At 42.0% G+C, this 16,273-nt stretch overlaps 1 protein-coding gene across 2 annotated transcripts; it reads left to right on the top strand.

Annotated features, from left to right (window-relative positions):
* The first annotated feature begins 598 nt into the window (after positions 1–598).
* LOC114053517 (trem-like transcript 1 protein) lies at positions 599–10,402 on the top strand. Of its 2 annotated transcripts, XM_027876633.1 has the most exons (7): positions 599–712; positions 1,147–1,476; positions 6,471–6,594; positions 7,128–7,172; positions 8,799–8,884; positions 9,354–9,406; positions 9,787–10,402. In XM_027876633.1, the coding sequence occupies exons 1-7, from the start codon at positions 670–672 to the stop codon at positions 10,063–10,065; spliced, it is 960 nt and encodes a 319-aa protein (XP_027732434.1). In that variant the 5' UTR covers positions 599–669; the 3' UTR covers positions 10,066–10,402. The 2 variants fall into 2 exon arrangements, with proteins under 2 accessions (XP_027732434.1, XP_027732435.1); XM_027876634.1 differs by lacking the exon at positions 7,128–7,172 and having other exon boundaries at positions 9,787–10,400.
* Positions 10,403–16,273: the final 5,871 nt, after the last annotated feature.

Genomic DNA, 16,273 nt, shown 5'->3' with positions numbered 1-16,273 from the left:
AAGAGCATTCCTGCCAAGGAATATGCAAAGTCACCAAGGGGGAAATGAAACATGATACAGTATAGGAAGAAAAATTGGGCCAATGTGGCTGGAACATGGAATGAAGGAGAGGGACGTGTGATCGATGAGCCTAGAAAGGTAGTGGACTAGAGGTAGATTGTGAAGAGCTTTGAACACCAAGTGGAAGTCATTTGCATTTGATCCTAGAAACAATAGGGAGCCACTGGGGCTTCTTGAGTAGGGCAGCAACATGGTCAGACTTGTGCTTTAGGAATACCAATGTGATAGAATGAATTGGAGATACTAGAAACAGAGAGACCAGCTGGAGGCTAATGCAATAGTCCGGGTGGAAGGTGATGAAGGCCTGAACTAGTACAGTCTCAGAAATGTTGTGGAGGTAGAATTGATGAGAGTTGGCAAATTGATTCAATATGGCACCTTCTCCGCTCCTGCCACTTCAACTCAATGGAAGTGCCTATCAGCCTCCTGCCTCTTCCCCCTCTTTGTCTTCTTCTACCGAGCTGCCACTACTTTGGTCACTAGGAGACCCATGTGACTGTGCCCTGAGAAAGCATTTCCTGCATCTGGGAAGGCCCTCTATCATTCTCTGGACTGAGTCTCTGAGCTCAGTCTGCTCCCTGGACGGCGGAACCTCTGGCTTATCCCACTATGGGTTTCACCCTACTCTTGCTTTTTCTCCTGGGTATGACAGGTAAGGTCTGAAGAGGGCTGGTGAAGGGGTCCTGAGCACTCAGACACCCCCATGGGGCTGCTTGGCACTGATGCCCTAGACAGTCCTCTCCTCCCTTTTGTCCCCTTAGATCAGGGGTTCTTAACCTGGGGTCTATGAAGCAGATATCAGGGGGACCACGAAGTTGGATGGAAAAAAAATTTTCTTCATTTAATATAATTGTTTTCTTTTGCAATACTGCATATTTTATTTTATGCATTTAAAAAAACTATTTTAAAAAAGGATCACACACACATAACTCTTGCCTTAGATATCTTTAAGGTCCATCCAATATCCTTAAGTCAGAAAGGAAGGAGAGACCAGCCTTGTATTCCCCTATTACTGTCATGCCTGTAGGTACCAGCTACTCATGCAAGGTGCACCACCTGCCATGCTATGGCTTCTTTCTTCTCCAGGTTGCATTGTCAAAGGTGCTCCCGAAATACTGCAAACCATTGCCGGTGATTCAATCTCCCTGCTGTGCCACTATGACGAAGAGGATGCTCGGGCCCGGAAGGTGTGGTGTCGATTCTTGTCCACAGAATGCCAACCCCTTGTCACCTCAGTTGTGGACAGGAGAACCCCAGGCAGTGAAAGGGTCCACCTCACCGACCTGGGTGAGGGCGTACTCGAAGTGGTGATGGATGAGGTGCAGCTGGAGGATGCTGGTGAATACGGCTGCATGGTGGAGACAACCACAGGGCTCCGGACCCTGGCCATGTTCATTCTGAAAGTATCCCCTCCAGGTGAGTGTCATGTGGAAACCTTTAGCTCAGTAACCAGGACTCTTGGATACCAGCAAAGTCCTTCTCCGAGGGTGCCTCCCAATGGCAAGCCATGGGAAGAAGACGATAATAACCTTTCCTGTCTCTCCAGGGGGAGGAAGTCACTCTGGGTGGTGAGGCCAAGATAACTTGTCTATCTCCTGATGATGGCCCTTCCATTCCTGACTTCTAGCTGGGTTCCCAGTCATCTGAACACAAGAGAATGAGCTTTCCTCCCCACCCTGCCCCCTTCACATCCTTCTTCTATTCAGTCAATATTTTCAACATAGGATGACTTTTCTTTTTAAATTAAGTAATTATTTTTAAAAAGCATGTAGTATATTGAGCACCTATCTGGAGTTAGATGACTTGGGTTTAAATCCTTACTCTGCCATTTACTGCTTATGTGACTTTGAAATTATTTTATTTTTAAGGCTCCAGTTTCCTTATGTGCAAAAAAAGAGATGTAGGGTTGGATTTGATGACCTCCAAGGGCCTTTCTAACTGAGACCCTAGTTTATTTTTTAAAAAATTCTTAGGTGGCTTAGTGTAGTTGACAGAGAACTGTCCTTGAAGTCAGGAAAAACTAAGTTCAAGTCTTACCTCTGGGAGTTGCTGACTGAATGACCTTGGGCAAGTCAAATCTCTCAGTGCTCTAGGCCAGAGATGTCAAACATGTTGGCTGCAGGAATGCCACCCAAACCATTTCAAAACATAATTGGGAAGTATTTAAGAAAATAAATAAAAATACAGTAAAAAAAATAGATAATATTGAATTTCAAAATGAAGTCAATATGCTGCCCAAAGGAATCCTTATGTATGGATTAATGGTCCCCATTTCTATTTGTTCTAGTCACCTTTCTAAAACTATAAGGGGAAGGAACAAACATTTATGTAGTGACTACCATGGGCCAGGCACTGTGCAAAGTGTTTTACAAATATAATCCCAGATGATCTTCACAACAACTCAGAGAGTTAGGTGCAGTTATTATATCCATTTTATAGTTGAAGAAACTGAGATAAATAGAGGTTAAGGAATTAAATTCCTCTCCCTGCATTGGTAGAGGAAGTTCCCTATTCCAATGAAACCATAGGTCCTCTCATTTTTATTGATATTAAGGGATAAAGATTGGACCTCATTTTATTGATATCTTTTGTTTCTACATCTCCCTCACCTCTAAATATACTTCTATCCCATCTGCTAGCCAGGGAGCAATTTCTTATGAAAAAGGAAATAAAGATAAATAGCACAATTCTGTAAAATCAACCCACATTAGCCATGTCTGACCGTATATTCAATACTCCACACCTATAGTTACTCACCTCTGAAGAGGAAGGAGGAATATGAATTTTCTCAACTCATCTCTAGGACCAAATTTGAGATACTAGTTTTAATCGTTTTTTTTTTTGTTTAAAATGTACAGTTACATCTTTTAGAAATGAATTTATGTGTATGTGTATAGGAACTATGTGTATACACAAGTCGTGATGAATTCAGAAGCTGAAAAAATACTGAATTGGTAAATCCTTAAATGATTTTCAGTAAATTGGCATTGGGGCAGCTAGGTGGCACAGTGGATAGAGTACCATACCTGGAGTCAGAAGGACCTGAGTTCAAATCCAGCCTCAGACACTTACTAGCTATGTAACCTGGAAAAGTCACTTAACTCTGTTTGCCTCAGTCTTATCATCTGTAAAATGATCTGGAGAAGGAAATGGCAAACCACTCCAGTATCTCTACCAAGAAAACCCTAAATGGGGTCATGAAAAGTCAGACACAACTGAAACAAGTGAACAACAACAAAGAAGTGTTCCTCCTGTAGTCAGGAAATATTGAAATCACACATATATTTTTATGGTGGAATCAAGGTGGGTCAAGAACTAGGTGGGTGGGGTCTGGAGGTTAGGCTGCTGTTTCTCAGGCTCCATTCTCAGGAGCAGGGGGCAGTGTAGAGTGGAGACAAATGTGGTATGTTTCATAGGATTGGAGATGAATGGAATTTGGGATCCTGGGGGACAGAGCTGGGATTATGGGTGCAGGAGCCCTAAAGGTGGAGATCAAGAAACAGGTTTCTGGAAACTTTAGGATTAGAAGGGGAAAAAAAAAGTCAGAATGACTTCCACTTATATTAATGTTTTTCTAGGTTTTTCAAGTCTTCTTTGCTGTTGAGCCTTCTTTGCTAAAAGGGAAGAGAGAAATATTCAGATTATTAGCACCCAGTTAAGGCTAGCACCCTAAAAAGACAGTGTGGTATGCTGAAAATGGCAATGGTTTGAGTGTCAGAGGACCTGGATTGAAATCTTGTCACCTTAACCACCCTAACCTCAGTTTCCTCACATATAAAACGAAGGGATTCAGCTAGCACTCAGCCTCTGAGGTATCTTACAGCTCTAAATCTATTATTCTAAGAGCTGAGATATTGTTGAAGAGGAAGTTTGGAGAGAAAGTAGGCAGCTCTTTGTAGAACTTGGTACATGGTATTTAGTCACAGAGATATCTAGAATTTATGCCATGGGAATGGGGAGGGTTCTCGTATTTTTTAAAATGTCTTAGAAATAAAACAAATGTGTTGTTCAGTTGTGTCCAACTCTTCATGACTTCATCGACTATACTGTCCCTGGGGTTTTCTACACAAGGATACTAGAGTGTTTTGCCATTTTCTTCTCCAGTGGACTAAGCCAAACATAGTTAAGTGACTTGCCCAGGGTCACACAACTATTAAGTATCTGAGGCCAGATTTGAATTCAGGTCTTCCTACTCTAGGCCCAGCACTCTATCCATTGAGCCATCTAGCTGCTACTAAAATAAACATGACCAGGAGAGCAAAGCATTTCCTTTTCTCTGAGTCTTGGTTTTTTCATCTGTAAAATAAAGAAGTTAGGTGGAGGTGATGTCTAAGGTTTCTGACAGTTTGAGCATTCTAGGCTTCTCTTATTGTACAATTATTTCATTGGCATAAACTTACCTCATTTCCATTCTTGCCATATCCATCCCTCTTCCTTAATATTCTACAGTTTGGTGCCTCAGTCTGCTCAGGACACTGCTCCCCTCCCCTGCCAGAGCTCACAGTTTCTTTTTTGACTATGGAAAGAGATAGCAAGACTATGGGTGAGAATCATAGAGCCTGAAGTACAACTCCTTATTTTACAAATAAGGAAACTGAGGCAGAAGTAAGCGGCAAAGGAGTTTGCTCTGACTCCTAATCCAATACTTTTCTTACTGCACCAACAATAACATAATGTATCCAACCTCTATGGTGCAGGGGAATGGAGGGATGGGAGAAATGAGGAAGAGCAACACAGGGTAGCCTCAATTAACTTCCTATATGTGGAGGAGAGATGGAGCTGACCTTTGATTGATGTATTTTTAAATCCTTTGGGTATCGTATCTCTCCTTGATGTGTGTATATACGTATATACATATATAGAGACACATAGATATATGTACAGATGTACCTGTATGTCTATATATTTCTATCTATCCACATACATACACACACACACACACACACACACACACAGAGTTAGCATGACATAGTGAACAGAGAACTAGTCTCAGAGTTAAAAGAACTATGGTCAAGTTCCACCTTGGACACATCCTGACTGTGTAACCCTGGGAAAGTCACTTACCTCTGTGTCCCAGGTAACTTTTTAAGGCTGTTAAGTTGCAGGCAGCTGCAGATCTCTATTGGTGGAAGGGATTTCCTGACCAAGAGTTTCCTACACCAAGAAATTGCAAGTCTGACACAAAGTTTAAATCTATGTTTTGTCTAAGGAATGTGTGTGCATGTATTGGTGTAAGTGTCCAGACTTATGAGTATTTCGATAAAGAGAATTCCCAGTCAGACAACTGGTTTTACTAATGTAGGTATAGAGAGCTATACAGATATGTATGTGTGTGTGTATATGTGTGTATATACATATATAAAATATATATACATATACATATAAATATATATACACATATACATATGTGCATATTTATATACTATATATATGAGTATATGCATACATTCATGTATATATACATTTATGTGTATCAACACAGAGTTGCCTCTAAGTCCATAAGTTACAGAATATTTGCTGATCTGTATGGGTAGGAGGAATTTCCTTATTAGGAATTTAGGACCCCACTGAAATCACAGGTCTGGACCACCTCTTCTCTCCCTCCTACACAAACATACACACACACACACACTCAATAAAAGAGCTTTGTTATATTCAGTAATAGACCTTGTGTGCAGTTTTTATTCAACAAAAATGTAAACGGTAATATTTTTTTCATAGGTTTTTTGTTTTCATCAGACACATCTATGGATAATACAGCCCTGCTCAAGCTATCCCCACCTGCTGTTCCAGCTTCCCCAAATCTGGATTTACCATCTTTCCACCTGCCCACCTCTGTCCTTACCATCTTCTCCATTTTCTCATAGTCATACCTGGGGTAGGGCAACTGGAGATTTTTCCTAGGGTATGATAATTTAGAATACTTAGACATCATTTTGCAGTCTACCAGTAACACACAATCAACTGAGCTTAGCATTTAGTTAACAGAATGGGTTAAAATAGGAACACAGAAGATTTTGAGTTTCAGCTTCACCATAGCTCAACTCTGCCCATCACCCCCATCCCTATCCTGTCCTCCACAGTAGTCTGAGGTAGGTATCCCCAGCAGCCTATGGAGGCTTAAATACCAGCATCTCTTCCTAACTACTTGTCTTAAAAAGACATTTTGAAAATGTTTCCTACATCTCACCTCAGGCACAAAACTTGCTTGTTTATAGCTCTGTACCTTCCAGCCTTAAACCCTACTACCTCCTCAATTCTGAATTCCCCATGTTCCCATTTACTACCTCCCCATCTCGCCACCATTGTTCAGGTTGTATGGTCCTACATGTACTCAATGAATGTTTCTAACTAGCTAACCGAGTTCCTCTTTTTTTGGCGGGGGGGGGGGGCGTTGTATGTCGCTTCAGAGTCAAGGCAGGATAAGGAGGACAAGGAAGACTATTTGGGAGAAACTTTGACTTTTGCTCCCGTGGAACATCCTGCAGTCAGCCCAAGCTTCAGCCCCGTGGAGCCCAACCGAGAAGACTGGAGGTACTAGATCAATCAAATCAATTAACAATCATTTATTACATTGACTATTGTGTGCCAGGCTAGATGCTGGGGATGCAAAGACAGAGAATGAGACTAGCCCTACCCTCAAGGAGCTTACATTCTATTGGAGGGTAGATTCTATTCTATCCTATTACATATATACATAAGTATGGACAGAATTAATACAAGATAGTTAAATATAAGGTAGTTGAGGAGACAGTGCACTAACCAGGGGCAGGGATTGAGGGTGGGGGAGGGAGATCAAGAAAGGCTTCCTATAGAAGGTGATGGTTAAGCACATCCTGAACGGAGGGAGTCTGTAAGGCAAAGGTAAAGAAGGAGTGCATTCCAGGCATAGGAGACAGCCTATAAAGAAAGGTACAGAGAGAGGAGGGATGGAGTAATGGGTGTGACAAACAGATAAAGTCAATTGGGCTGAACAGCAAAGTATGGAAAGGGAAGTAATTTATAATAGTAATAATAATGAACTAGCATAATAATAATAATAATAATAACTTCCTACTATGTGCCAGGTACTTTACAAGTATAACCACATTTGCTCACAACAACACTGTGAGGTAGGTGCCATTATTATCCCCATTTTACTGAAGAGGAAACTGAGGCATGCAGAGGTTAAATGACTTCCTCAGAGAATTGTTAGTAATTGTCTGAGGCTGGATTTGAACTCAGGTCTTCTTGCTTCTCTCACTATACCACTTAGCTACCTACTCTAGTAATATAGAATAAGTAATATATAATGAGGTTGGAAAGCTAGGTGGGGGCCAGGTTGTGACAAGCTTTAAAAGAGAAGTATATGTTTTATCATGGAACCAAGAGTTAGTGAATCACTGGGATTGAGTAGGGGAGTGATATGGTTAGATCTGCTCCTAAGAAAAACTCACTTTAGCAGCTGTATGTGGGGTGATGTGTCGTGCTAAGAGATGTGAAGCAGGGAGCTGTCACAATCAGAGGTATGCTGGAGCCAGCGCATATGGGCTGTAGAGAGAACCAATGATTACATTTCCAGTGTGAGCATCTGCGCGTCAGAAATCAGCAAATGCTACAAATCATGGGGTGATTTATTGTTTTGTTGGTTGTCTAGACTTAAGAAAGTGACGGAGAAAATGTTATAATGCAAATTAAAATTAAAAGTCTTGCTTTTTGCAACTATTTTTCTTTCTTGAGAGCTAACTGTTAAATATTTACCAGCAAACCACTGATTATAATAGTCTAAACAAAAGGTGGGGGGGGTGAACCTTGAATTCAGTGGTGGCTTGGTGAGTAGAAAAATACTGAGTTCAGTTTTGGACAAGTTAAATTTTAGGTGTCTAGCTAAAAAATGTTCAGACTATCTGGATCTGATAGTAGATCTGATATCTGATCCAATACTAGAACTGAGCTGGTGCCCAGGCAGCAAAGTTTGCTAAAACACAGGGGTGGTAGAAGGTGTGGAAGGGCTGAGTCATCCAATGACTATGTCCCTTGTCCCCTAAGGACCAAATAAAACCAAAAAAGAGACATTGTTCTCTCCTCAGGGCTAAATCTGGTGGACCAGACTGAGGCAGACGTCCTTTCTCCCAGTTGACTAATTAATACAGGGAAGTGAAGATGAAGTTAATAATTCTGTCAAGAAACATTGATAAAGCACCTACTATGTGCCAGGCTCTGAGCTAAGTGCTGGGAATAAAAAAAAAGGCATAAGATTGTCCTTGTTCTCAAGGAGTCTAACAGGGAACACAACATGCAAATGACTATGTACAAAAATGCTACATACAGAATAAACTGGAGATAATCAACAGAAAGAAGACACTAGAATTAAAGGGGGGTGAGGAAAGGCTTCCTATAGAAGGTGGGATTTTAGGTGGGACTTGAAAAAAACTAGGGAAGGTGAGAAGAACATTCCAGGCATAGGGGACAGGCAGAGAAAATGTCAGGAGTCAGGAGATGGAGCTTCTTGTTTGAGAAAGAGAAGAGGCCAATGTCATTGGACTGCAAAGAACACAGGGGCTGTAAAGTAGAAGCAGCCTGGAGATCCTGAGAACAACCCAAGGCACAGTCTTCCTTCTTACCCATTTCTTTGTTGAGTTCTAAGCTACCACTAAGAGCCCTCTGAAGACTCCCCTACAGTCCTAGAGAACTTCCCCAAGCCCATCTCTTCCCTCTTTAGGCTCAAAGGCTGAGCTCACCACATTCTTGTCCTTCAGCATTCCCTTGGTCTGGGGTTCTGTGCTCCTCCTGAGCCTGCTACTTGTGGCTGCTGTGGTACTGGCTGTGATCGTTGGAAGGATGGGTAAGTGACTGCCCCATTTCTCTATTTCATTCTGACTTTACCATTGTAGCATTCATTAGTTATCTTCCCCAGACAAATACAGACCAGGCCTCTGGGTAGGCCATTGCTCCCCTCCATCACATCAGAAAGCTGCCGAACTGGGCTTTTTCTTTATGTCCTCAACCCTACAATGTACATGACTTGGTTGGGGGGGGGGATTTGGGAGAGGGTGGTGATAGGGCTGAGGGTGGGCCAGCAAGTGAAGTAGGGAAAGTTGTAGGGGTATAGGTGGGGGGTGGAAGAGGGGCTGTAAGAGGGTTGAAGGAGAAGGGTGAGTGGATCTGAAGAAAACTGGGGAGGGGCTGGGAAAAAGAAGATTGGGGGTAGTCAATGGTACAGGCTTGGGGAAGGAGTTTATGTGGGGTAAGTAGATCTGAAGGGTTAATGGTCCAGGGCCAAGAGAAAAACATGTTATCATCTGTCCTGCCAGGGTGCAAGCTGGACATTTGTGGGCGATCCCAAAGCAATGAAGCATCAGCCTTGGTAAGAGGCCCCTCTGTGGCCACAGCACTACTTCTCCCTATGGCCCTATTACCGAGTGAAACCAGGAGCCAGGAGGGTGAAGAAGGGACCTGAGATTCACCCGATTGCACAGGCCTGGGCAATGACTGTTACTTGCTCTGCTCCTGTTCACTTCTACCCAGAGGCAGCCCTTATGCACCTTGCCTGCCCCCCCAAACAAAAAAAGACTACATCCTCTCTATTTCCCAAGATTTGGAAGGGGTAATGTGTGATTTGATTGATCAAGAGGGACAAGAGGTACTCCTGGCTGTATTTTCAAGACTGATCAGTCATGGCATCCCCTTTCGCTCCCTCTTGTGGGATAGGTGAAAGACTGCATGATTTTTCTACTTCCATTGCAGGATAGCAGGACATCTGCTGAAGAGCCATCAAGTATGCCTTATGTCAAACTGGAGACCCCACCCTCCTTAGATGACACTACCTACACCAACCCGCCTTTAGGTCCCCCAACAGGAAAGCCACCACCTCCACCTCCCCCAACTAAATCGGAACCCCAGGTCCATTTCAGCTCTAAGCCTGTGACATATGCGACCGTCGTCTTCCCCGCAGGGGCCGAGGGTGGAGAGGCCCCCACTCAACCTGCTCAGGAGCAAACTGACCTCCAGAACCCACCAATCTAATTCATTACCTACCCTGACTCTACCACGAAAGTATGTACATAGGGGTATCATTCCTGTGGTCTGGCTCTGTCCATCTCATATCGTAGAACCTAAGAATATTTAGACTTTAGAGATCTTGCCTCCCCGTTAGAATGTAAGCTCCTTGAGGGGAGGCCATGTATTTGTACTCCCAGGTCCTAGCACAATGCCTGGCATATAGTAGAGGCTTAATAAATTTTTGTTAATCATCTATTCCATTCCTCTTATTTCAGAAATAGGAAAATTCAGGCCTAGAGATGACTGTTGACCCACAGCAATGATGATGATGATGATGAAAACTTGCATGTCTATTGTGCTTTGATTCTAAAAATTCTTTCCTCACAACATCCCTGCAAAGTAGGTAACACAAAAATTTCCTATTATTAGATGAAGAAACTGAAGCTGGGAGAAGCTCAGAACTTTGACTCGAGACCTGAGTTTGATTCCTAATCAAGTGACTTACTCTGAGTAGCATTACTACCTAGTTTCTGTGCTGGGAATCAAACTCAAGTCTCCTCATCCCAAGTTTAAAATTCCTTCCATTGAACTACCCTGCACCATTCTGGTGCCTCTACAATCTTACCACTCAGCTATAAATTCAAACCGTAACTGGCCTCAATAAACAGCCTGGATAGGGTACTTGAAGCTGGTAGGGAGGGGAGAGTTGGATCAAATGCTCTTTCAATTGGACTAAGGGACAGGGCTATTGGTACTCCTCCCCAGAGTCCTGTGAAAAAAGTCTTTCTTAAATTTCTTGCTCTATTTTCTGTTTTGTGTGTGCATGCATGCATGCATGTGTATGTGTATGTCTGTGTGTGTACATGTGCACCTGTAGGGGCAAACACAGAAGAGAGGGGAGATGACTCAGTGCGTAAACACAGTGATTACTACAAAGATAGCTCCTCTCGGTCAGAGCCCCCTTAAGAGTCGGAGGCTGTCAGCTAGGGTCTCAATGTCCTCATGTGTCTCTCTCTATATATCTACATCTATATTCTGTTCAGTTATTTTCTGTCATGCCCGACCCTTTGTGATCTCATCTGTGTTCTCCTGGCAAAGATAGTGGAGTGGTTTTCCACTTTTCCAGCTCATTTTACAGACGAGGAATTGAGGCAAACAAGATTAAATGACTTACCCAGGGTCACACAGCTAGTGTCTAAGGCCAGATTTGAACTCAGGAAGATGAATCTTCCTGACTCCAGGCCCAGCACTCTATCTACTGTGTCACCTAGCTGTATACATACATACATATATACACATATATGTGTATATATATATATACACACATACACACATGTATATAATATATGCTTATGTAGCTATGTATGTTAAGGTGTATATATATGTATGTGTGTGTGTATATGTGTATAGATAGATATAATCATATGTATCATGTATCTTCAGGCACTGTCATGGTGCCAGAAATTCCACTATTAAAGATCTAGGTTATGGGTGGCTTTTTACTTTGCTAGAATTCCTTATCAAAATGAAAATGGTCCTCAGACTGGGTGATGCCATGCTGCCTATTAACACCTTGTGGAAGGGTTTGGGGTATGGAGAAGTTAGGATTTGTTGACAACTGAGAGCAATGCCCTTTAGTGGACATATCGAATGAGTGCCAGGGGAGGATGCAACAGTGCCAGGAGTGGGCAGAGAAAGCTAAGAAGGGGAGGGTACCAAAGACAAGATTCACCAAGTAATTTTATCCTAGGCAAGGTAGCCCGTTCTTAGGAAATGTCACTGTAACACCAGATGGGGCTGAGGCAGGTGGGTGGGTTTCCGCAGGAGGTATGGTCAGCCTGGCCACAGTCATGCGGAAGTAGGAACTAATCCTGAGATATGAGGCCTCTTAAGATGCATCCCAGAGTTTGCTTCTGAAAATGGCTAACTTTAAAATAACTATGGTGCTAAGTGGCAGGAGAGGAGACTAAATGCTGAGAATAAAAGCATTTAAGGATATAATCCACCCATAGGCCCAGGAATCCCAATCCAAATCAGTCCAACCCAACAAGAATTTATTAAGGACCTACTATATGCAAAACACTATGCTAAGTGCTGGAGATACAATGATAAAAAAAAAAACAAAACAATTCTTGCCTTCAAGGAATTAATATTCTATTGGGGCAAGGCACTTGGAAAGAGAAGTCTCCACCACTCCAAAGTGGGGAAAGCCTTGTTCAGTACATGGAAAGCACCAGTTACTTTCTATGCTCGGTGGTACTGTTTTTAAAAACAGGCAGAGGCAGGATGCTCCAGGTTCCTCTGATAGGACCTCTGAAGTCACCAGTCAGGAAGGGCTTTGACAGAGCATAGGCTGCATTTCCTCCTTGAGAGAAGTAGACACAGACATCTGCCTACTACCCCAACAGCCTTGGGTCATCAAAGATAAGACTGTAATCTGACTGACACCTAGCCTTAAGTTTGCCATGGGGATACTTAGAGGGAAACAGTGGGATGGTGGGTGGGGAGGGCTAGGGAGAATAAATGTCTCACTTCATGTCCCATCCTGTTTTAGAAGTTTCCCCAAGATGAGCTCCCCGTTGATTTCTTTGTGTACTAGTAAACTAAATAGGTTTTAGAAGGTAGAGAAGATCAAGGTGTTTTTGTTGTTGGCACATGACCATACATGGAACTCCTGAAATTTCCAGTCCCATGCTGGTCTCCTTATATGCTTTCTCGTTTTCCTCTCCCCAACACACACATACCTCTTTCTTTGATGTGTGCGCAAAGAAATTGCTGATCTAAGCCTGAGTACAATAGAACTGAGTGTAAATCTATAGTTGTCCTAAAACCACTTGGCACACACCAAAAACAAACAGAAATGACTTCCGGATTATCTGCTACTCTGGATCATCCCCTTGCATTAACATGAATTGGATAGTATCCTCAAAGATATTGTTAGAACATCTGTTTATTTGTTCATTCAACAAATATTAAGTTTCTATGTCCCTCTGGAACCGATTTGGTGACTGTCATCATGGTAACTTTTTTGTAGCTTTTTGTAGAAACAGGTATCTACAACACAGTGGTGAGGGGGCTGAAAGGCCTCCTTACCCAAAACATCTCCCCTCATTAACTTGAAATGTCTACCATTAAAGTCATTCACGGGCTTAACCCGAAAAGAGGACAGCATCCTCAGAAGGCCACAGATTAATCGGCCTGATGTGTCAGCTGAATTCCTGGGTCTAAGATTGATGCAAAGGTAAATATCAGTGAAGAGAACATGGTAGCATCAAATCCTGAGTATTGGGTGCTAGCACGAATCCTGGAGATATGGCGAGTATGGAGGTAGCAGAAGAGGGAGGAAGACCCAATTCACCATATCCAAACTTTACTTGCTGGTTGATGGTACACTACTAAGACTAAATCTTTATTACTGGTAAAATTTAGAACAAGTTATTAACAGGAAAGAATCCATAGTTTTGTGAGTCTTTGGAAATGAGGTGATCATTAAGCACCAGGATAAGTTCATTTTAAAAAGTGATGCTATCCTAACCTGCTTTCCTATTTAAAGAGGGTAATATATACTAGCTGATCGTGGAACTGAGCTAAACTATGAACCTAATCTTCTTCCCCTCCCAAGAGACTGAAGTAGTGCAGGGGAGGAGGGGGGAGAAGGGAATTACACTTTCCACATGTTAGGATAATGTCTATATATTTGTATACATTCACTTCTACATATGTACTACATGTGTATGTATATATGTTTTGTGTGTATATGTGTATCCTGTTACAGAACAGGAAAAGATAGGAAGGCTTGAAAATAGTTTATGTGGAAAAAGCCTAGAAAAGAGACTACCACAACATAACTCATTTTTTTTAAATTATACACTATGAGGAAGATGGATTTATACCAAGAACTAAGGGGTAGTTCAATTTCTATAACCATAACAGACTATATTAGCAAGAAAAATAATTAAAATTACATGAAGATGGCAATAGATTCAGGAAAAAAGGCTTTTTGACAAAATGTAATACCCATTTATGTTAAAAACACTGAAAAAGGAACAGGAACATTAAACAGGAATAAATGGATCTTTCTTTAGTATGGCAAATAGTATCTATCTAAAGCCAAAAATGAGCATTATCTAGAATGGAGAAATACTAGAGGCCTTTCTGATAAGATCAGGGATAAAGCAAGGATATAAACTGTCAACACTTATTTCGTATAGTTCTAGAAATGCCAGCTATTGCAATAAGTCAAGTAAAATAATTTAAGGTAATAAGTATAGTCAAAGAAGATATAAATTTATCACTTTTCAGACATAATGATAGTTTACTTGGAGAATCCTAGAGATGAACAACTAAAAAAAATTGATATAACTTCAATAAAGTATCAAGGTATAAAATAAACTTGTCAAAATAATCAGCTTTTCTGCATATTATTGACAAAGGCAGAAGAGATGCAAAAAGAAATTACATTCAAAATAACTACATAAGATATCTTTTCTTGGGGGCAGCTAGGTGGTGCAGTGGATAGAGCACTGGCCCTGAAGTCAGGAGGACCTGAGTTCAAAACCGGCCTCAGACCAAACACTTGACACATACTAGCTGTGTGACCTTGGGCAAGTCACTTAACCCCAATTGCCTCACCAAAAAAAAAAAAAAAAAGGTATCTTTTCTCTCAAACCTTTCCCTCTTCTGAATTCTACCATTATTATTAAGGGTACTTCCCAGTCACATGTCATCCTGGATTCCTCACTCTCTTACTCCCCATATATAATCAGTCCTATCATTTTTACCTTTGTCATAAAAGCACCACCAACACTCCTATTACCTGGCATAGGTCCCTCATTACCTTATACTTGATTATAATATCCTGCTGGTTGGTCTGTCTGCCACAAATCTCTCCCCATTCTAGTCTATCCTCTACTCAGCTATCAGCGTTCCTCTTAGAGTACAAGTCTATGTCTATATAACTTTTCATAAATTCGCATGACTCCCTACTACCTCCAGAGTAAATACAAAATCCTGTTTGACCTTTAAAACCCTTCATAATTCAGCCCCTTCCAGTCTTCTCATACAGTATTCACCCTGTTAAGGGATGTTAAAGGGGTCCCCTGAATTTGTCTTTTTGAGTTGCCGTATTTTCCAGAATCACTGCACCCAGAGCATGCAGGAGACCCTGAATTTGTCAAGGATGAAGCTTCCCCTAGCCGCATAATTTGTGGTTGTAGCCCAAGCCAGACTCCCTGCATGTCCTTGGAAGGCAAGATGGGCACCAGCCAGTCTGTGCCAGACTGGGATAATGCTTATGTAGCAGGGGTCCTCTGCAGATGAGCAAACCCTCCTATCTTCATAGTCCAGCAGTTCCCAAGGGAAAAGAATGCAGCTTTTTGCCATCACCGTGCTCCTCCCCGTGGGGAGTGGTCGTGTCTTTTCCCCTACCTTTGCTGCACCATTCCCCCTCCCATGTCTTGCCCCTTCCTGGTATCCCCTCCTCCCTTTGTCCTGCTGTTATAATAAATTTTTATAAGGACTGTGAACCCATTGGGTTCCATATCCATGTTCATTTCTCCTGTAATAAACCTGGTTTTCACATAAATCCTGTGACATTGTGACTGCCTGTTGAAAACCCCCATGCAGTCTGTGCTCCAGCGACACTGGCCTCCTTGCTGTGCCTTGCATAAGACACTCCATTTCCCAACTCTGGGCATTTTCACTGGCTGTCTCCCATTCACGGCATTTTCTTCCTCATCACCTTCACCTCCTGCTTCCTTTAAGTCTCAGCTGCAGTCCCACTTTTACAAACTTTTCTCAGTCCTCTTTAATCTTAGTGCTTTCCCTTGGAGATTTTCTCTAATTTGTCCCTTATAAAGGTGTCCCAAAAGTCTTAGAGTAGTTTTGAGCTATTAAAGCTTAAGACTTAGTTCATATTCACCAAAACTTGAATGAAGGGTAGAGTGAGAATCATATAAATCTACACCACCTTTTAAGCTTTCTTTTCAAAGAACTATTTTCCCTTCACGATTTAGATTCAAATGGTTTGGTTTCCAGCTCCAATCTGACCTTGGATGACATACAGGAGAATCCATTCTTCTGGTACTTCCTCCTCCTCAATGCTATTCACTGAAGACAGTCCTTGGGATGCTAGAAGCTACTAAAGGTTCTGCAGTTAAGTGGTTAAAGCTTAAGACTACACTAAGACTTTTGGGACCCCCATATATCTTGCTTGTATTACACATGGCCATTC

This window comes from Vombatus ursinus, unplaced genomic scaffold (genome assembly GCF_900497805.2).
Source record: "Vombatus ursinus unplaced genomic scaffold, bare-nosed wombat genome assembly UNPS02014811.1, whole genome shotgun sequence".
NCBI lineage: Eukaryota > Metazoa > Chordata > Mammalia > Diprotodontia > Vombatidae > Vombatus > Vombatus ursinus.
The sequence above is the reverse complement of the archived record's forward strand: the minus strand, read 5'-3'. Positions and strand labels throughout refer to the sequence as shown.

Coding starts and splice junctions, on each gene's coding strand:
- LOC114053517 (XM_027876633.1), top strand. CDS start 670: ATGGGTTTCACCCTACTCTTGCTTTTTCTCCTGGGTATGACAG. Junction 713..1,146: donor TTTTCTCCTGGGTATGACAG/GTAAGGTCTGAA, acceptor TTTCTTCTCCAG/GTTGCATTGTCAAAGGTGCT. Junction 9,407..9,786: donor GCAATGAAGCATCAGCCTTG/GTAAGAGGCCCC, acceptor CTTCCATTGCAG/GATAGCAGGACATCTGCTGA.